Genomic DNA, 23,082 nt, shown 5'->3' with positions numbered 1-23,082 from the left:
TATGTAATCAAATGATTTACATCAAATGATGCATTTTCCAGACATGTTATGAGAACTGAGGAAAAAGAATATGACAAATTACATGTGGGAAACTGGTATTTTAAAACTCTTTTGAGCTTTGAAATTTCCACTAAGTGTTCTGTTTCATTCTGTAGGAAATCAAAACATGTTTATCTTTGTATAACTGAAGCATCCCTCACTTATTTAAAGAAGGAAGTCTGCCCAGCAAAACTATCATTTAGAATTAAAGAACAGATAAAGACCTTCCCAGACAAGAAAAAGCTAAAGGAGTTTATCACCACCAAACCAGTATTACAAGAAATGTCAAAGGGTCTTCTTCCAGAAGAAGGGGGGAAAAGGATTAAAAAATGAATAATACCCCTGGCTGGGCAGCTCAGGTGCTTAGAGCATTGTCCAGAGATGCCAAGGTTGTGGGTTTGATGGTCAGGGCATCTAAAGGAATCAAGCAATCAGTGCGTGGAAAAGTGGAAGAACAAATCGATGTTTCTCTCTCTTTGTCTCTATCCCTTCCTCTATCTCTCTCTAAAATCAATTAAAAATATGCATAATAAAATGGTAATAAATACATATCTTTCAACAATTACTTTAAATGCAAGTGCATTAAATGCTTCAATCCAAAGACATATGAATGGATAACAAAACAAGACCCTTATATATGCTGTCTACAAGAGACTCACTTCAGATTGAAAAACACACACAGACTGAAAGTAAACAGAAAAGATAGTTCATAAAAATGGAAACAAGCAAACAAAAGCTTGAGCAGCAATACTTATACCATACAAATAGACTGTAAAACAAAGGCTATAACAAGAAATAAAGAAGGAGCCAGCAATTCTACTTCTAGGTATATACCCAAATAAACCCAAAACACAAAATCAAAAAGACATATACATCCCTTTGTTCATTGCAGCATTATTTATAATAGCCAAGATATGGAAGCAACCTAAGTGTCCATCAATCGATGAGTGGGTGAAGAAGTGGTGCATACATATAATGGAATATGACTCACCCTAAAAAAGAATGAGCTCTTACCATCTGCAACAACATGTATGATCTACAAGGTACTGTGCTGACCTAGAGGGTATTGTGCTGAGTGAAATAAGTCAGACAGAGGAAGACAAATGCCACATGATTTCACTTATATGTGGAATATTTAGAAAAAAAGAACTGTGAACAAGCAGAACAGAAACAGACTCATAGATAAATAGAATATTTGGACAGTTGCCAGCCAGGAGCGGGTTTGCAGTGCCTGATGAAAAAGGTGATGATATGAAGAAGCACCAGTTACAGAATAGTCACGGGACTGTACAGCACAGCATACGAAATATAGTCAAAATATTGTCATAACTATGTAGGATATCAGGTGGGTAATAGATTTATCAGGCGATCATTTAGTAAGTTATATAACATCTAATCACTGGGTTGTACCCCTGAAATGAATACTGTATGTCACTTATAATGAAAAAATATATTACAAGTAACAAAAAGATGAATAGGTCCTGAGCACAATGGATATAGTTAATAATGCTTCCTGTATACTTGAAATTTGCTAAGAGAGTAGATCTGAGGTGTCCTTACCATAAAAAAATTTTAAAGTTAACTATGTTAGAAAAAATAAAGTCTGTCATGGACCATTGTCCTACCAATATTAGTGTGAGAAATACTGCCTTGTGGGATTTGTGTTTTCTTAGTTATTTTTGAATATTAACATTCTTTTTAATTTCAGGAAATTATATCATTTTTCTCTTTAAATATACTATGTAAAATAAAGGTTTCTTCATTAACTATTATTTTAAATATATTTGGGACAAAATAATTTTGGGGAATAACACATATCTGGTACTGTAATGCCAATTAAAACTATATTATTGAATTTAAATAAATTAATTAAAGCCAAATATTTCAAGTATAGTATTTCAAATTACTTAATATGAGTCACAGGGACATAATCTGTCACAAGAAAGTACATAGATTAGCCACTAGGTGGCGGTAACAGTAAATTTTTGTTACAATGTCATAACAAAATTTGTTGTATGCTCTGCATCATATTTTTCAACTTACATAGAAATTTAATTTGAAGGATGTCTCCTACGTTTTTGTTAATTTTTACATACAAAGTAATAAACACTTTCCAAGATGACCAGAACATGATTTATAACCAGTGCTTACTTTTTAGAAATGGTGGAACAGCTGTTCCAGTGGAATCTAGGTGCTTGGAGTGATTGGTGAAAATAAAATAGATTATGTAGATCATAGTAACAGTCACTGAAATTAAATATAGAGAAACAATCAGATAAGGAAGATTATAATTTGGGGTTGTCAAAACCATGGGTTTAGCAGAGTTAAGCCTGTTTCAGGGGTTACACTGGATTAGAACGTGTGTACGTCGGAGGGAAAGGGGTAAAGGGGTAAAGGAAGGCCTGCTCCTGTCAGAAAAACCGCAGAGATTTAGGCTACCTGAGCTCCCTGGGTCACACGTCTAGAGCCAGAGCAACATCTCTGCCATCATCCTATGGGTACCAGGGTTTCTTTAGCTCTTTAACAGCCTAACTCAGTGGTTTCTACCTCTAAATATACATAAATACACATTTGAATAAATATTGCTACAACCTTCTCTATCATTTTCTAACTCATTAAAATATATTTGAATATAGTCCTGGTGAAGACTACTTACTTAGAAGTGTATTTTTAAAAAATATTTTATTTATTTATTTTTAGAGAGAGGGGAAGGGAAGGAGAAAGAGTGGGAGAGAAACATCAATGTGTGGTTGCCTCTTACGTGGCCCCCGCTGGGGACCTGGCCTGCAACCCAGGCATGTGCCCTGATTGGGAATCAAACCGGTGACCCTTTGCTTCACAGGCCCATGCTCAATCAACTGAGCTACACCAGCCAGGGCAGAAGTGTATTTCTAATTCAAAAAATTTTACTCACTGAAAAATTACTTGCTAAAATGAGTATATAATAACCCAAATTTCCACTAGCAGTGTGAGTATCCATTTTCCTGAGTTACCAGCAGCCACGTATTTAGATTTGTTGAAATACCCATGGAACCACAAGCTCCTTAACCAAGAGCAGATGACATGCACGTCTATTTCTCTTGCCATTTGTCCCATGCTTGTTTCATACCAGACCTTCATGACCTGTGCTTTTACACACATTGTTCTTTTGGCCAGAAACAGTCCCTGCCTCGTTCTGTTTGACTGGGAAACTCTTTACCCGCCGTCAAACACGACTTCCTCAGTTAGGGCGTTAGGCCTTCCTGCAGAGCCCAGGTAGTCAGTCACTGTCACCTATGCCCCTACAACATTCTTTTCATTTCCATAATTGAGCAAAAAAGAATGCCATCAATGTTTGTACAGCTTCCTCCCTGAGTAGCCTATAAATCCTATGAAGATTACATTTTTTAATTATTTTATTGTTTATGCTATTATAGTCTTAGTTTTTCCTCTTTGCCCCCCTCCACTCAGCACCCCCCACTCCCTCAGGCAATCTCCACACCATTCTTCATGTTCATGGGTCATGTGTATAAGTTCTTTGGCTACTCCATTCCCTAAACTGTACTGTACATCCTCATGGCTATTCTGTAATGATCTATTCGTACGTCTCACTCCTCTCACCTCTTCACACATTTCGCCCATCCCATCTGGCAACCATCAAAGTCTCTCCCTATCCATAATTCTGTCTCTGTTCTTCTTGTTTGCTTAGTTTGTCATTCAGATTCAGTTGTTGATAAGTACGTATTTATTGCCATTTTACTGTTCAAGTTCTTATCTTCTTTTTCTTAAATAAGTCCCTTTAATATTTCATATAATAATGTTTTGGTGATGATGAACTCCTTCAGTTTTTTCTTGTCTGGGAAGCTCTTTATCTGCCTTTCCATTCTAAACGATAGCCTTGCTGGATAGAACAATCCTGACAGTAGGCTCCCACTTTTCATGACTTTGAATATTTCTTGCCAATCCCTTCTAGCCTGCGAAGTTTCTTTTGAGAAATCGGCAGACAGCTTTATGGGAATTTCCCTGTAGGTAACTAACTGCTTTTCTCATGCTGCTTTTGAGATTCTCTCTTTAACCTTTACCATTTTAATTATGATGTATCTTAGAGTGGGTCTCTCTAATCTCTCTTGTTTAGGACTCTTTGTGCTTCCTGGACTTGCATGTCTATTTCCTTCACCATATTAGGGAAGTTTTCTTTTATTGTTTTCTCAATAGATTTCCAATATCTTGCTCTTTTTCTTCTCCTTCTGGAACTCTTATGATGTGAATGTTGGATTGCTTGAAGTTGTCCCACAGTCTTCTTACACTATCCTCATGGTTTTGGATTCTTTTTACTTATTATTGTTCTGATTGATTGCTTTTTTTTTTTTTTTTGCTTCCTTAAGTTACAAATCATTGCTCTGATACTCAGTTTCATCCACTCTACTGTTGATTCAAATTGTTCTTTATTTCAATTAGTGTATCCTTCGTTTCTGACTGGGTCTTTTTTATGCTGCTGAGGTCCTTACCAAGTTCCTTGAGAAATCTTATAACCAGTATTTTGAACTCTGTATCTGATAAATTACTTATTTCCATTTTGTTTAGTTCTTTTTCTGGAGTTCTGACCTGTTCTTTCATTTGGGCCATGTTTCTTTCTGTCCTCACTTTAGCAGCCTCCCTGTGTTTGTTTCTATGTATTAGGTAGAGCTGCTGTAAGTCCCTGTCTTGGTAGCATGCCCTAATGTATTAGGTGTTCTGTAGGGTCCAGTGGCACAGCCTACCCTATCACCCAAGCTGGGTACTCAAGGTGTGCCCTTATGGTGAGCTGAGTACATCCTCCTCTTGTACCTGAGCTTTGATTATTATTGGCGGGTCAATGGGAGGGATTTTCCCAAGCCAGTCAGCTACAAGTACTAGCTGTGACTATTGACCACCAAATTCCATCCTCTGTACAGGGTCAACTATGCAGGGGCAGGGTGATGGTGCTCTGACATGGTCTGTAGCTGACCATTGGATGTGCTGGCCCCTGAGGTTTCCCAGGTGGTGCAGGCCAAGGTCGGCCCCCTCCTGTTTTCTGCTTAGGGCCACCCTGCATGAATGACAAAGCAATCTGCAGATGGCTGCTACTTGTGGTGGCTTTGGAGGTTTCCAGGTGAAACCAGCTGTGAACCTAGGCTGGCTGCTGCTAGTGCTGGGCCTGGGGCCACTTAGCAAGAGGTATGGGGGCAGGAGGCTCAGTGAGACTAGCTGTTTCTTGTTGGAGAGAATTTACAAAGTTGTGAAGCATGAGCCAAGCCCAGCTTTTTGTATGTTCAAGGCACTGTTAACAGCTTGGGGGACCTGTAAATTGAATGGGGCATAGCCTTGGGGATTCACCTGGGTGGGGGAAAACAGTGTTATCCAGGTTGACGGAGTCTCAGATTTGGCAGCAGCCTGCTGGCTCTGTGGCTTTGTAGGGGAGGGTTCAGAAACAGAACATTGTCTTCTGCCTGCCCTTCTGTCTGGGAGAACGCTGACCGCCAGCTCTCGCCTTTATGCCAGACACTTCAGTTCCTCCCTATGTGCCGCTGATGCCTTTCAAGCTGCTTTCCCGGTGCTGGGGCTCAGAGGGAGTTAGTTGAATAAGTCTTTGTGCAGATGCTTTAGAAGAAACTGCTTGGGACTCCAGAAATTTCTTCCACTGACTCAACCATCACTTGTTTTTGCAGCCAGAAGTTATGGAACTTATCTTCCTGGCACTGGAACCCTGGGCTTGGGTCCTGGTGTGGGGCTGGGACCCCTCACTCCTGAAATATCCCTCCCAAATTTTTATCCACCCCATACGGGTGTGAGACTATCCTGTTCCATGTCTACACATCTCTGCCCATTATCAGTCTGGATGGATGTGGCTTCTTTAATTCCACAGTTGGATGGAACTTCCATCCAACTCGATTTCTGACAGTTCTGAGTGATGGTTGTTCTATATTTTAGTTGTGTTTTGATGTGGTTGTGTGGGGAAGTGAGTGGGGTTTATCTACGTCTCCATCTTACCTGGAAGCCTTCTAAGACTTCGTTCTTAATCGACACTTAGTAATCTATTTGGTGCCTGTGGCAATTAGATATCTGTTGAACAACTCATTTAATTAATTGTTTTAAAAGCATTCTTGACTGTTAGAATGGCTGTCTGGAGAGAGGAAAGATCCTGCCTACCTGGTACAAAATGGGAATTGTAGTCAGGAGGGGCCGCAGGCAGTGGATCAGGAGACTTTATCTGATTTTCCATTTCATCTGCAGGTTTCTCAGGTGCTGTGGGGACTACACCTTTGGGGAAAGGCAGAGGACAAGACTTACAACAGAAATTATATGATAACAGAATATACTCATTTTTCTCTTATTGGCATGTACCAATGCATAAAACCAATATGAAATACAGTCATATTTCATATAAAACATAATCCACTATGTATATTAAATACCAACCTGTTAATATATATTTGGTGAATGTTCCAGCCGAATATAGATTTAAATAAAATACAGCATTATACATGCCACTGTGCAATGATCTGAGCAACAAGCTTTTGTGCTCGTGGCTTCAGTGGGCCTGAACCTGACTGCTCCTTACATAAGTCCCTTTCACAGTGTCAAATATGACACTGCTTAATCCTTTCTTCTGATATGTACAGTCATACACAGAATGAATCTGACTTTTCCCTGAATCCTTTTTGGAAATAGATGCATTTAAAAAAATTTAAAACATAACATGATAAATACTTGGTAAATTCAAAACAGAGCACAATGAACACTAAATGTCTGCAAACCAGCAGAGCGACACTCAGCCCCACGAGAGAGGTTGGGTCGGAGTCTGTGTGGCCCATGAGTCACACCTGCACCCTGTTCTTCCTGAGAGGCCTGAGTCTCCGTGGTGGCATCAAGGGGACACTGAAGTGTCTTTCCGTGGTGTCTTCTTACTGAAATGAGAGAACCTTATCCTTGGACTCAACAGAAGGAAAAGTTCTGAATCTCTTAACTGATTGACTTTTATCTAAAAAACACACACAAATCCCACAAATGTGGTGTTTCTCTCCTTATATCATCTCCTGCATCGCTTGAAGGTGCAGGAGCTACTTCTGAGCCCTCCTCTGCAAAGGGAGGCTGTTATCACAGACTTTTCATTGTTACTGCCTTTCTTTGCAGACTTACTTTCCTGCCAGTATTTTTCCTTTACTCAAACTTCCCCATATAGTTTAGAGATCTCTCAGTACATATGTGCCAGTATGAATCCCTTTTAGTCCTTTTTGTTAGAGAAAGAAATGTTCATATGTATAAAGCAGTATATATACATGAATATATATTCTCCAAACACTAAATAGCGATAAAGAACTTCAAAATGAAATCAATTCCGATTTTTAAAGAAATCACACAATTTACATTTGAAAATAAAGCATATTAGAATATTCACAAAAACTTACCTGACATTTTGAAGAATTCCAATTAATCCTGAAAAATAAAATATTTTCACACCTTAAAAATACAGTTACCATTACTACTCAGTGATACATGAACAAATTCTGTGATTCTTTTAGCCTCCAGGCACATTTCACTCATTCCTTCATTTAATCGAACAAGCATTTACTGAGCACCTACTATGTACCAGGCACTGTGACAGATGTTGGAAATACAGCAGTAAAGCAGGCAGACATGCTGCTAAACATTATATTCCGGTGAAATGAGATTTTAAAATATGTCAACAAATACTTAAGATTAAATTTAGATAGTACAGTTATGAAGAAAGTAAAAAGTTTAAGAAAAACATGAGTGTCAGGACAACCCTCTCTCAGGAGGTGACCTCTGAGCTATTTGAACTATGAAAGGAGACATTACGTCAATAATGTGGGAAGAGAGTTCCAGAAAGAAAGACAAAAAAGAGCAAAGGCCCTGATGTAGCACTGAGCTTAGAATACCCAATGAAGAGAAAGAGGTCAGGTGTGCCTGGGACACTGTGAATGACAAACACAAGGTAAGGAATGATCTGATCATGCCTCAAGGTCGCAGCAAAATGCTTGGAATTTGTTGTAATTGCAGTGGAGTGATCAGATCTGATCAATAATTTTTCACGAGGGGGCGAGAGTGCAGGCAGAGAGCAGTGACAAGGGATGGCAGCAGCTCTCCAGATGAGAGATGCTGCTGACTCAGAGCGGGCAGGTAACCCTAGGTGTGGTCAGATGGATGACATGATCTGGAAGCAGATCCTACAGATGGGCTGAAGAAGACAGGACTCAAAGGTGGGTCTCAGTTTTAGGTCAGGACAACTAAGTTGGTGGCAATGCTAGTGACTGAAGGAGAGAGGAAGAAGGTGAGGGAAGTGGCAGAGAATGGGGAGGGCAGGAGTCAAAAGTTCAAATCAGGACATGTTACAGTTCAGAGGAAGAAAAAGAAGACATGTTAAACACTTAAGTCTAAAATGTGTGTGTTACCATTATAAGAACAACTCAGAGAGGTAAACTGGAAGTTCAGATGAGACTTTGAAACAAGGGGTGGTTGGAGAGAAAGAAAAAGAGGTTATCAGAGAAAGGAATTTCAGTATTTCAGGTTTCTGAGTTCTGGGTGATAACAAATAACAAGAAAGATGGTAACACTATAATTTACTGCATGTTTATCAAATGTCAGGCAGTGTTGAGCACTTTTCATCTATTATCTCTAGTTATACCAGCATCTCTCTAATATGTAACTGGCCACACTTGTTCAACTCAAGTAAATCCAAAGTCCATGTTCTTTCCAATATGTTACGCTGTTTTTAAGAGCAGTGAATGTGGACATGTTGTCCGAGTAGAGCAGAAAGTCAGCAACACAGAGTAGGTATCAAAGAAGTGTTAGAACACCATGTGAAGAGTCAATACAGGCACTGAGTTGACTCAGTGAATGTCCCCAAGGCATAAGCCAATATGTACGTCCCCAGCTCAAATGACTGTCCGGACAAGCATGGGCCAGAATTTCCAGTCTTGGACCACTTCCACTCACCTCAGGAGCTGAAGTTAGTTATGTTAAATGTAAAAAACGTTTTCTGGAGCACACCAAAAATCCAGACCCAATCGCAGGCCCAACACGGAGTTCAAGGAAGTCGATCTTATTCCTTGAATGAAGGTAACCTCTGGTATTTAGAAAACAGCCACACCTTTCTAGAACTTTAAATTCTGGACATACCTAGGAACATATCCACAAGTAACTCTTGTACGTGTGCACAGAGGTTATCTACAAGAATGTTCTTGACACATTGTCACATAAAAAGACTGAAAGCATTCCTAACATCCATCAATGGTACAGTAGATTCTGGTATATTCATAGGCCCTCCCTTAATGTCACTGACAGGTCCTGCAACTTTAAGGGAAATGACCATGTATACCCAATTTTAATGCAGGCTAATTGATGTAAACAAGAGTTAAGTTCCTACAGCACCTCGTCAACATTGTAACAAAACTACATGGAAAAAAAGACATTATCTGAAGACCTGCTGTAGTGAAAACAAACTACAGCCAAATATATCAGCAGGGATGAAGCTCAAAATTACAACACTGAAAAAAATAAAAGCAAGTCTTCAGGGAAAACATGTGAATCCATTTAAAAAGTGTTCAAAACCAGGGAACTGAAACACTTTTCTTCTGATACATCTATGGGGAAAAACTTTAAAGAAAAGTCAGGAAATAACACAAAAGTCAGGAAAATGGTCACACGTGGAGAAGAAACTATGTGTGTTAACTACTGAGCAGTGGCCCACGAAGGGCTTGAAGTTCCTGCTAATGTTCTGGTTCTAACAGGGTAGTGGGTACAGGAATGATCCATTGTTATTAGTTTTTAAAGGGTATAGATATGTGTTTAAATACGCATATTTAGGTGGATAACATTGTTTCACAATGAAAAAATAATCTGACAGTTCTATGCCGAGTGGAACCTTCTCAGGAAACACCTGTTGTTCCTTTCTACATTAAGCCTGCGAATGACACACTGTCGAGGAACAACGAAGGAAATGAAGTAGAAGAACTTATTAACTGTCTTAATAGACAAAGAGGCCAAGTTACCTACCACCCATCCAACCATTCATCCGTCTATTCAACTACCAATAATGGCAAGTGGTATAGTGTAGTACAAAAGTGGAAAATTTTAGCAATTGTTGAATCTGGGTTAAGAGAATGATTTAAATATTTTTATTTTCAAAATGGAAACTTGAAGAAAAAAATACAGAATTCAGTGAGATTACAACTGACCCCACAGAAATACAAAGGATTCTAAGAAACTACTGTGAACAATCATGCCAAGGTAAATATAACCAGAGACATTGAAATAAAGAACGAACTAACAGTAACCAGAGGGGAAGGTGGAAAGAGTTAACTGGGGAATACAGGAGAAGGGCCATCAAGGACATGTCTAAAAGACACACAAACAAAGCCAATGAGGGGAGGTTCAAGGGTGGGAGGTGGGGATGGGTGGCGCAGCCGGCGTGCTGGTGTGAAAATGGAGACAAAAGAAAAAAATGCAGAATTCGTGCACCCAAACCTGGGGGACCAGGCCTGGAAATCAGTGCGTTATCACCGTCCTACGTAAGCCTTATAATCGGGCATGTTTGAGGCTGATATATTATAAAGAAAAAATAATGGTTCTCAATCACGCCAAGCAGAAATTAGGAGTCAAATCTGATCCAAGTGATGAAATAACACCTTGAAAAAATAATAAACCTTTCTTAAAAACTTTAAAACTATGTAAAATGTTTTTAAAAACCAATTAATATCACCCTGGCCAGGCGGCTCAGTTAGTTGAAGCATTGCCTTGTATGCAAAAGGTTATAGGTTCGATCCCTGATCAGGGCACATACAGGAGGCAACTAATCAATGTTTCTCTCTCATATCGACGTCTCTCTCTCTCTCTCCCTCTCCTCCTTGCTTTCCAAAATCAATAAGAACATATCCTCAGGTGAGGATTAAAAAAAATTAAATGCAAGTAATATCAATGAATTTAAACAAAATATAAAATACACACCCATTGCCTCACAAGCTGCCGGTGCGAAAAGAATGTGTTCACCTCTCACTTTTGAGCCACTAGGTTTTCTTTTTCGCCACTAAATTCTCCTCTCTTTCTTATAATTTTTTACAATGGTTTTATCCAAAATGTTATTAAAGCAGGACAATTTCCAACTGGTAAAAACTGAATGTTAACTTAATCCTTTCTCAATATCCGGTGAACTGTTTTCTGATTTCCCAATCACCCAGCAAGAGCAAAAAGTGCCGTACGCTGAAGAGAGACTGACTCCTGGCTTTACGGCAGATGGAAAACAGAACAGAAACCTGCGCTGTGTCTCCGTAATAGGTTAGCATTACATGGTCCAGAGAGCTCTTAATGGCAGAGGCCTCAGCATTTTCAAGTCTGCCTACAGGGGAATACAGGGACACAATAACGGGGGCAGGAAGCCACTGGCGGGACAGGCCAAGGTGGGCGGGGCAGTGGTCTGCTGCTCTGCAGAGCAACCCCGACATTCTAAATGACACCCTGCAGCGAGAGAGCACGCGCGTGGATACCGCCTGCCGCACCCAGCACTGCAGCCACGTTACATGCTCACTCTTCAATTTCACCCTGAAAACACGGACATGCTAGCAGAGTTCAGCGAAACCGCAAGCTCTAGAGACACACCGCGGATATTTGAAACTTCAATCACAAAACGGAGAATGATAGTTAGCTTTCGGCATTTGAGTAGTCACTGGAATCTGTCCTGTCTTTCGGCAAGGGAGGCTGTGGGAGCCTACGGGTTATAATTCTCTGGGCACGAGGCTTAGAAACCGGCACGTGCCATCTCAAACCTCGGGCTCTGCCTGTCCCCAGTGCTTTCAGCTATGAGAGGAGAGAGAAGGAGGACACTGTACAGTTCCTTCTGCTTCTTAGTAAGGGCAGGAAAAATAGCTAGTTCTGCAAAGTCCTAGTCCACTGACCACAGTCTCCCATTTGGATTCAAAATGTAACTCTTAGGAGAGTTACAAATCCTTTGTGTTTAGAAGACAGCAGACAAATTGGTAAACGGTGTACGTCAGCACACTTCAGATGGCATGTGCACAGCGTGTAGTTCAGATAAACAGATCCCAGGTACCCTAATAGCTGTGTGACCTTGAGTGACCTCTCTGTTCTTGGGTTATCCTGTGCCACGGGCGTGATGACAGTTGAATGCATCTCACAGGGCAGTGGTGAAGACTACAATGGTTACACTTGGGATTTAAAACAGTGCCTAGCACACAGCAAATCTAAAACAAATATGCATCGCTAGTTTCACCAGGTAAAATAAGCCAACTGGTGAAAGAAACAAGAGTAAACGTCTGCACTCAAATCTAGTATATAAAAGAGCCGCCTGCCATTCTGCCGTTTAACGTGATTGATTAGCGGGCATCCACTTATAAGGCTTTATACTGGGCTCCAAGCTGATGCCAGTAACTGTCATCTTCCACCACCAGTGAGTTCTAGCAGATGTGATTTTATGGGCATTGCTTGTAATGAGTTTTAAAAGGTAAAGAACCAAGAGGAAGAAAATGGAGACACTGCTGGAGGGCTTCTTCCTATCTTGTAGCTAAATGAAAGACAAACAAGAAAGTACAACTTAAGTGCCTATAGAATTTACTTTTACTTCACCATAGTGACATTATTTATGCTATGTTATTCCGTTTTATCTAGTAACACTTTAAAATGTGCAATTAAAATTCAAGACATCTTCTAACAACTAGAAGAACATAATACTCATCACACTCCCCAAGATATAACTACAAGCATACCTTGAAGATTTTGCAGGTTCCAGACCACTGCAATAAAGCGAATCACATAAACTTTTTGGTTTTCCCACTGCATATAAATCTTTACACTGTAGTGGACAATAACACATGCAATAGCATTAAGTCTAAAAAAACAATGTACATATCTTAAAAAAATTTTATTGCTAAAAAAATACTAACCCTAATCTGAAACTTTGGCAAATGTAATCTTTTTGTAAAAAACATAGTATATGAAAAGCACAATAAAGTGTAATAAAATGAGGTACACCTGCATTGTTTTTTAAATTACACTGCACTATGAGAAACTGAATACTTAAGCTTATATTAATGTATAAGACGCTTAATAAATGCGATAGTATTTTTTCCAGCATTCAAATTTGATAAAACTCTTATTTCACAAGGATTCATACTAGGTGAATATAAGTTAACATGATAATAATCCTAGAAATGTATATGTGCTTTGCTTAAAAAAATATCTACTAGGTTTTGCAAATTATCCCATGTATTATTTTCTTCTAAATCCACAGGAAGTGAGGGCTTCTCAGTTTTAGTTATTTCACATGATTTAGCATTGTATAAGGATTTGCCTGGCCTTTGCCCGAGGTTATGGGGGGATCCCCTAACCCTTCGGACTTTTCTGAGTGACATGAATGTCTTTATTAATCCTAGTGGGCCCTGGGATCACACTTTGGCTTATGCTAAGGGGACATCACAGGATCGATCAAGATGATCATGTCAGAAGCATCACCTGACATGTCAGACCAAACATGTCCAGGCTTTGAGCTGTAATATCTGACCGATTCCTGCCCTCTGAGAGATGAAAGGGGCTGGAGTTTCAGTTCTGCCACTTGGGCAATAATCCAAGTAACCATGCCTATGTAACGAAAGCCCAGTAAAAACCGGCCACTGCCCTGGCCAGTGTGGCTTAGTTGGTTGGGCGCCCTCCAGCAAACTGAAAGGTCAGGGCACAGGTGTGAGTTGCGGTTTTGGCTTCCATTTGGGGTGTTTGCAGGAGGCAACCGATTGACGTTTCTATTTTACATCAAAATCTCTCTCTCTCTCTCTCTCTGTCTCTTTCACTCTCTCCCTTCCCTTCCCCTCTTATCTAGATCAATAAAAGAAAAAAGAATGCAAAACCTCTGGCCACTGAGGCTAGTTTTTTCCTGGTTGGTGAACACATCATTGTGAGGAAGGTGATGCATCCTGACTCCACAAAGAGGGAGGAGGCATGAAAGTTCTTTTTTTTTAAGATTTTTATTTTATTTTATTTACTTTAGAGAGAGGGGAAGGGAGGGAGAAAAGAGGGAAACATCAGTGTGTAAGAGATTCAGTTGCCTGTCACATGCCCTCAGCTGGGGACCTGGCCCACAGCCCAGTCATACTGGGAATCTAACTGGTGGCCTCAGTTTCTGGGCTGGCACTCAGTCTGCTGAGCCACAACAGCCAGGGCGGCATGGAAGTTCTAACATAGAGACCCTGTCAGACCTCACCCTACATGTCTCTTCATTTGGTTGATCCTGATTTATACTCTGTGATAAAACTTTCATCATAAATACAGTGCTATCCAGAGTTCTGTGAGTCATACTAGCTAAGGATCAAACCTGAATTGGTAATGGGAACCCCTGAATTTGTAGCCAGTTGCTCAAAAGTGGGGGTGACCCGAAGACACTGGAATTTATGGCTGGCATCTGAAAGTAGTGGAAATCTGTTGAGGGGCTGTTCCCTTAAACTTGTGGAGTCTGTGCTAACTTTAGATGGTTAATATTAGAATTCCATCGTACTTAAATTGTCAGAAAAGCTGCTAAACGGTTACAAACACAAACATATGAGACCCCTGCAAAAGGAAATTATCTTCTGGAGGAGAGGCACCTTTTAACACAGGCTTCCCCTGCTAGGTGAGTGTTCCAGGAACCCACCTGTATGAGTGGACCAGCTGGCACTGATCTGAGAGGATGCATTCAGCTCCAGTGAATTTTTTGGAAGATTTAGTGTGTTTGCCCACTTCATGATGGGTGATTTACAAGTGCACCTGCCCTCACCATGCTGAGTGTTCAGCAGTTTTTGACCAAAAACAGCATGGCCTCCATGTCCCACCCTCCCCATTCACCAGATCTCTCTACAAAATATTTTTTTTGTTTCCCTGGATGAAAAAAGTCCTCAAAGGAAAACATTTTACTGATGTGGAAGAGGTGAAACAAAAAATGCCAGAACCACTAAAAGACATCAAAATTGATGACTTCAAAAATTGTTTTGAGCAGTGGAAGAAATGTCTCAATGGGTGCATTGCATCAAATGCAGAGTACCTGGAAGGTGGCTGAAGTTTAAACATATAAGAATACACAATTTTTTATAAATAAATTCCATTTTGGGGGCCCCCCTTGTGTATATTTCTAATTATAAAAGTCATACACCATCATTTGTAAAAATCAAGAAATGAAGTACAAATATAAAACAATAAACATGATGCTTTTTAAAAAAGATTTATTTACTTATTTTTTAGAGAGAGAGGAAGGGAGGGAGGGAGAGAAACATCACGTGTGAAACAGCAATCAGTTTCCTCCCCGAAGCCCCAACCGGTTCTCTGGCCTGGAACCCAGGCATGTGCCCTGAACAGGAATTGAACTGGTCACCTGGTGACCTTCCGGTTTGCAAGACACTGCCCAATTCACTGAACCATGCCAGTCAGGGCGAAATAATGAACATCATCTTTTATCCGACCTCCCAAAAATAACCATTCTTAAAATGCTGACGAATATCCTGTGTGTGTGTTTACACTTCTGTGTGCATGCACGGGGGTGTTATAATAAATATAAGAAATACTGTGAAACCAACACATATATTTGTTTAAATCCAAGTTACCAATGACTGTACCTTAATTCAGAGGATTCCATTTTTACTGTTTATACCTTTTTGGTATTCTGATAAATGTCATAAAATTCCTATTTACATAAATATTTGTACATGCCTCTCTGGCTCTTCCTTTCTGCTAAATTAACCTAAAATGGATTCATGTTCCATTAACTCATTTGAATGGGTTCATTCAAATGGTGAATGTTTTTACAATTTAGGAAACATTTTGCCAAATTTGCTTTCTAGCAAGGGTTCTTCAGTTTAAACCCAAATGATATATGAGTGACCATCTCAGTATGATTATCTTTCTTTAAACTTTGCCAATTTGCTAAGAGGAAACTTTCTTTTGTATTAATATGCCATTAAAAATAATTCCCAATTCCTTAACTGTTAAAAATACTGTTTCCCAAAAGAGATACTTTCACTGATATGGTAGCTTAACAAGGTTTGAAGAATCACCAATGCAAAAATACTACAAAACAGCAGGTGCTCAATGTGGAAGGAACTTACATTAAAAAGGACTGTTGATTCTTCCTTCTTAAGTAACCCTTTAAATACCTATTGCTAATTTAAACATATAAAAGATTTATTCATTTATTCAAATGAAGACAAAGACAAATGAAAATGTAATGATTGCGTAGAGATACAGCCCCCCCCCCCTCCATGGGAGGTTTTAAAACAACAGATGGGCATGAGAAACCGAAACGGACTCCCCCTGCCTTTGCACCTCTCACAGGAGCAGCTCAGCCCAGCCCGCCTCCTCAGCGCTGCTCCTCTTCCTCCAGCGGGGGAAGGACAGGGAATGAGAAGCTGCGAGGCCAGGGAGTCCCTGTGCCTCGCCCTCTCCCTGTCCTTGAGGAACAGGCAGGTAATGCGGTGCCTGATGCATCCGGAGTAACTCAGAAATAATGTTGATATCTGGAACCCATGTCGAACTTGTATGCAGTAAGGGCAACAATGACTGCAGCTGGGGATTTGCAGAAATTTGTTCCTTTGGGTAGAGACCACTGCGAGCACCACCTTTGAACCTGAGCTTTGGCAGCTGCAGGCAGCTGGAGTTTCGGTATCCTGATGGTACTGCTGGCTTGGTGGGATCCCTGCAAGAGGTTACAGTCCACGAGGAACAGAAGGGAAGCTGGCAGTGAAGGAAAGGCGCGAGCAAAATAAGGGAAGTGGGTTATGACTCAGAACTTATGTGGCTGGAAATATGAAGATCTGGAGCAAAGGAAGTAAAAGCCAGGCATTAGCCATTTATAAAGTGTTTACAGTTGACAGTCTCATTCAACAGGCATTGAGATGTGACCTCATTATGTCACAGGCTAAGTCTAAAAAGGCCCAAAGTAGGCTGTGGCAGAAAAATGTGGGTGTGTATCTCAAAGCTCTTGTGTCATGCATGGTACAGAAGGAAAAATTTACTGTTTATTTACCTTTTCAGGTTGTAGATGTTTGGCCCACCAAATACTGGCCGTTGTTCCAACAAAGCAGTTCTTCACAGAGTGCCTCACGACCCCCTGTAAACCTTTACCCACTATGCTCAGCACGCCACATCTACTAGATGAAATGCCCCATTTATTTGTAAGTCTGGAAGTCTTTCTGGTCCATCATGGGTGCAACATGTTGTAGATCCTGCGATGAAAACAGTTTTCCTCAACACTGACCCCTCCGTTGCAATGACCCACGACACTGCTCATAGGTCATGTCTGCATGCGGCACAGATTCTCCAGAATCAAAGCAGAGGAACAGAATGCTGTTTCAAAGTTCTCTGAACAGGGGAGAACTGCCCAGAACATGGCCCCTAATAGCTCCCTCACAGCACACCTTAGAAGCCTTTCCAAAGGCGATTCCCCCATGGCCACACCTTCTGGAATTGCCCCTCCACCCAGCCAGAGTGAGTCCACCCCATGGACCAGTGTGCACTCTGGGTCTCCTTCAGTCTCCAACAGAGCGACTCTGTTGGGCTCCTCCTCCACTGCCCCAGGAGTGCACTTTTTCTGAAGGATGCAAAGGTTCTATGTTTCCAGCCATACTCAGTCTCCTAGGAGACCCAGTATTTCTCATTCTGCAGATAGTATCCAAATGGCTCTTTTCTTGCACCAGAAACAGACCCAGATGCTCCTGAACTCTGAACTGACCATTTATGGACAGAAGCAATTTCTAATATAAGGTTTGGAGTAAATATGGAGTACATATTTTTATATTCAAAAAAATGTTGCTAAACGTTTTAGGAAATACTTGGTATTTTGCCTAAACTTCCTTGTAGTATACCGAGTTATCAATATTTATAAAAATACATAGACATGTATTAAGGCCTCCTCTGTTGCAGTAGAGGACATTCATTGTATTGAGTGTGCTCATAAAAACAAAAAATAAAAATAAAATTTAAAAAAAGCAACAGATCCGTTTCAATTTAACTTGCCCATGACTCTGAACTGATTATTAAAATAGCTAGATTACCATCTTTCTGAGAAAAAAATCCAAATTAATTTACATCTTTACAGCAGGCTCTGTGAAATCATTGCTGAAGAACACTAGTTCCAATCAGGTTTGACAAGAATATCCAAAAGATGCCCTCTGATCCTTCCCAATCAACTATATTTAGGGTTTTTTAATTATGCTTTTTGATTATGCTATTACAGTAGTCACAATTTCTCCCTTTGCCCACCTCCACCCAGCACCCCCAACTCCCTCAGGCAATCCCCACACCATTGTCCATGTCCATGGGTTTTGAGTATAGGTCCTTTGGCTACTCCATTCCCTACACTGTACTTTACAGCCCCATGGCTATTCTATAACTATCTATTTGTACTTCTTAATTCCCTCACATCCTCACCCATTCCCCCATAACCCATCCCATCTGGCAACCACCAAAACACTCTAAATTCATGATTCTGTCTCTGTTCTTATTTGCTTAGTTTGTTTTTAAGACTCAATTGTTGATAGATATGTATTTATTGCCATTTTATTGTTCAAGTTTTTATCTTTTTTACTTAAATAAGTCCCTTTAACATTTCAAATAATAATGAGTTAGTGATAATGAACTCCTTTAGGTTTTTTCTTGTCTGGGAAGCTCTTTATCTGTCCTTCAATTCTAAATTATACTCTTTTCTGGGCAGAGCAGTCTTGGCTGTAGGTTATGGCTTTTCATGACTTTGACTATTTCTTGCCAAATATTTCTAGCCTGCAAAGTGTCTTTTGAGAAATCATCTGATAGTCTTATGGGAATTCCCCTGTAGGTAACTACTTTTCTCTTGCTTCTGTAAAGATTCTGTCTTTATCCTTAACCTTTGGCATTGTAATTATGATATGTCTTGGAGTGGGCCTCTTCAAATCCATCTTGTTCGGACCCTCTGTACTGCCTGGACTTGCATGTCCATTTCTTTAACCACATTAAGTAAGTTTTATTATTTTGTCAAATAGATTTCCAATTTCTTGTTCTTTCTCTTTTTCTGGCACCACCATGAAACAAATATTAGAACGTTTGAAGTTGTCACATAGGCTACTTATACTATCATCATTTTTTTTATCTTTTTTCTTCTTGTTCTGACTGGTTATTTTTTGTTTCCTTGTGTACAAATTGCTGACTTGATTCTCAGCTTCATCCACTCTACTGTTGATTTCCTGTAAATAGTTCTTTATTTCAGTTGGTATATCCTTCATTTCTGACTGGATCATTTTTATGCTACAGAGGTCCTCGCTAAGTTAACTGAGCATCTGTATACCCAGTGTTTTGAACTCTGCACCTGATAGATTGCTAATGTCCAATTTGTTTACTTCTTTTTCTGGGGTTTTGTTCTGTTCTTTCATTTGGGCCATGTTCCTTTGTCCCCTTATTTTGGCAGCCTCCCCGTGTTTGTTTCTATGTACTAGGTAGAGCTGCTATGACTCCCTGTCTTGGCAGCACGGCCTAATGTAGTAGGTCTCCTGTAGGGTCCAATGGCAGTTTCCCCATCACCCAAGCTGGGTACTCAAGGTGTACCCTTTGTGTGGGCTGAGTATACTCTCCTCTTGGTTGAAACTTGATTGCTGTTAGTAGGTTGATGGGAGGGATTTTCCCAGGCCAATCAGCTGCAAGTACTGGCTATGATTACTGTCCACCAACCTCTGCCCTCTGTGGAGAATCAGCTGTGCAGGGGCCAGGTGGTAGTGCTCTGACATGATCTGTAGGTGCCCACTGGGTGCACAGGCTCTGGGGTTTCCCGAGTGGTGCAGGCCAAGTTCAGCCCTCACCTGTGTTCTACCTGTGGTCACTGTGACTGTGCTAATAAGCCATCTGAGATGGCTGCTACTTGTACTTGGTTTGGAGATTCCCAGGCAAAGCCAAGCTGTGAATCTAATCTGGATGCTGCTAGTGCTGGGCCTGGGGCCACTTAGCAGGTGCAGGGGGTTGCGGGCTCACTGAGGCTGGCTGTTGCTTGTTTAAGAGGATTTAGGAATTTGTGAAACATGAACCAAGACCTGCTATTCACATGGATAAGCAGCTTGCAAGGGCCTGTAAGTTGGGTGGGATGGACAGAGTCTCTGCCGATCTCCAGGGCAGTGCAAACAGTGTTATCCAGGTTGATAAAGTCTCACAAACGGCACCAGCCTACTAGCTCTGTGGTTCTGTGGGTGGGAGGTTCAGAAAAGGGACAACAGCCTCTGTCTGCCTTTCCACTTAGCTGTCCCCCAGTTCTCACCTTGATGCCACACATTTCATTTTCTCCCTATATGCTGCTGGTGCCTTTCAAGGTGATACTCTAGTGCTGCAGCTCAGAGGGATTGAGTCTGAATAAATCCATGTGTGGGTTAAGAGTAACTTCTTGAGGTGTCAGAAGTTTCTTCTACCAACTTAATCCCTACTTGTTTTTGCAGCCAGAAGTTGTGAGGACTTATCTTTCTGGCACTGGAACCCTCAGTGGCGGGGGAGGGGGGGCTGCTGTTGGGCTGGGACTCCTCATTCTGGAATATCCCTCCCAAATTTTGTCTACCATCCATGGATTTGGGAGCAGCTCATTCCACTTCTGCCCTCCTCTTACCAATCTGAATGGATGTGTTTTCTTTAATTCCATAGTTGTCGGACTTCCACTCAACTTGATTTATGATGGTTCTGAGTGATGGTTTTTTTGTATTTTAATTGTAATATTGATGTGATTGTATGAGGAGGTGAGCCATGCTTACCATGCTGCCATCCTGACCAGAAGTCCTTCTATTTAGGGTTTACCTCTATTTTGTTCTGGCAAATTCACTAGACTCGTGTTCTTTTCTTTTTACATTTCTTAGCTTTACAATGATGGGTAAAAAAGGCTACAATGCTCAAGAGCTGATTATTATTCTTGTGGTCAATATATCAAATCAGAATCTGGTCCCCATTACTGATGAACCACTTTTATGTTTAAATTGTATTTAGCAAAAACTCTTTATAACACCTACAAAGGCAACTTAGAAATGCTAATTATGGAGCTGGTACTATAACAGATGGAAACTAAAGCACAGAGAAGTTATCTATTTCTTTACTATTTATTTATTAAAGATTTTATTTATTTACTTTTAGAGAGAGGGGAAGGAGAGAGGGCGGGAGAGAGGGAAAGAAAAACATTGATGTGAGAGAAATGTTGACTGGTTGCCCTGTGTACTCCCCCAACTGGGGACCTGGCCTGTAACCCAGGCATGTGCTCCAATGGGGAAGTGAACCAGCAACCTTTTGGTTCATAGGCCAATGCTCAGTCTACTGAGCCACACCAGCCAGGACACAGAAAAGTTATTCAAAGGCTTCTCCCCAAGACCGTACAGCTAGGGAAGAATACTGCCAGGTTTTGACCCTATCAACCCCTGTAATCCAGTTCCCTGAGGACTGCATGCTGCTGCCTCACTTGTGCCTTTCCCTTGCCCACTGCAGCTGCCTGCCTTTTAGCCACACCGGAATGCTTCAAGATTTACTTCTGAGATAGGGTAGAGTGGGAAAATAGAAAAATAAATACAATGCACTGAGTTACTTCTTCTTGTCTCTGTAAAACATAACGATTCTGGTAGTAGACTTGGTAGGATAAAAAAACAGACACAACTAGTTCAAATATACTCCACTTTGAATATGAAATTCACCTCATAATTGGATGGATCTGATCTTTAAAATATTCTTATGGTAAGGATGATACACTATTAACCCCTATTTTGGCTCAGCTGAAGTTTTATGAATTATAAATAGACTAGTTAATATATAACATTGGCATGGATCATGTTAGCTGGAAATTTTAAACTGGGTCAGTTTACATGTAACAAAGTAGGTGAAGAATTTATTTCACAAAAAATTCTGCAACAAGATTTCTCATAACATAAACATAGCTCATAAATAAGATGCTTTTCATGGGGTTCCCTAACCTTTCTTCCTAGGAAACTGGCCAAAAGGGAGATTACTCATGAATGGGATTACTGGGGTCTCTGCCATCCTACTATGGCCAAATAGATGCACTTGACCAAAAGAAAATAGCTTTCTGGCTTAGGGTTGGTGCCATGTGATGGAGAAAGAGGAAGGGCAGTGGAGAGTGGTCCTCTGGAAAGGAAAAGTAGGAAGAGAGAAAATTAGCAGTAACAAGCATAAACAATTTTGAGGAGGTAAAAGCTTTAAAAAGAATTAAATTTTGGTGGAAGCCCCAACTAGAAAGTAAGTTTTTAAAGAAAGATTTTAAACTATTTTTCACTCTAATATTCTCAGTACACAGAAGAATACTTGCACATGATAAGTAGCCAATAAATATTTTCAAGTGAAGCTTTTCATCATGTAACATCCTATGCTACATCCTTAAGAAAATCTATACTAACAGCTTGCATTTCTCTTCTGTGTCTTGGGGCATATTTTTGTTTCCTCTGCATATAACTCCCTACATATTCTGCATCATAACAGGCCACAGGATTTAAGCACTTTACATGCACCAGTTTCTCTGAAATAAAAAAAGGGTGTATATTTTAAATAAATTTAGAGTAAAATAAAAATAAAAATTAAATTTGTCACACCTGGGTTGCAGGCCAGGTCCCCAGTAGGGGGCGCGTGGAGGGCAGCCACACACTGATGTTTCTCTGCTTCTTTCTCCTTCCCTTCCCCTCTCTCTGAACAATAAATAAATAAAACCTTTTTGAAAAAGTTTATTGGTTGTTAGTAGATTCATGTGAAGAGAGTTCCCTAGCAATTGCAGGTTGGTGTCACTTTTGCATTAGTCTACATTATTACATTGTTCTGCTCATAAATAAGTTATAAAATGTAATACTCCTGACCATATACAGCCTCTACAACCCTCCTACTTAGAGGCCACTGAATATGTTAAATTACTTTTATAACATGCTACTTACCTATACTTTATATGTTATGTACTTAAATATATTTATATGATATATAACACTATTTGTATATTATATACATATATAATATACTAAGCCACAGGGCTGGAGAGAAGGTAAACCAGTCATTTCAATTGAAAACTAACTAGAG

General features: G+C 40.3%; 1 protein-coding gene across 2 annotated transcripts in view; it reads right to left on the bottom strand.

Annotated features, from left to right (window-relative positions):
* The window catches only part of PLSCR4 (phospholipid scramblase 4), a 57,689-nt gene that overhangs the window by 23,427 nt on the left and 11,180 nt on the right, over positions 1-23,082 (bottom strand). For both annotated transcript variants that reach the window (XM_053667245.1, XM_037142369.2), the window contains exons 2-3: positions 7,446-7,473; positions 6,187-6,297 (exon numbers count right to left, since the gene is read on the bottom strand). In XM_053667245.1, the coding sequence (XP_053523220.1) occupies positions 6,187-6,297; positions 7,446-7,452 (118 nt within the window). In that variant the 5' untranslated portion in view covers positions 7,453-7,473. The remainder of the gene's footprint in view (positions 1-6,186; positions 6,298-7,445; positions 7,474-23,082) is intronic.

This window comes from Artibeus jamaicensis, unplaced genomic scaffold (assembly GCF_021234435.1).
Source record: "Artibeus jamaicensis isolate MK-2021 breed Jamaican fruit bat unplaced genomic scaffold, CSHL_Jam_final contig_466, whole genome shotgun sequence".
Taxonomy (NCBI): Eukaryota; Metazoa; Chordata; class Mammalia; order Chiroptera; family Phyllostomidae; genus Artibeus; species Artibeus jamaicensis.
Note: the sequence above shows the minus strand (reverse complement) of the source record. Positions and strands in the feature narration are given on the sequence as shown.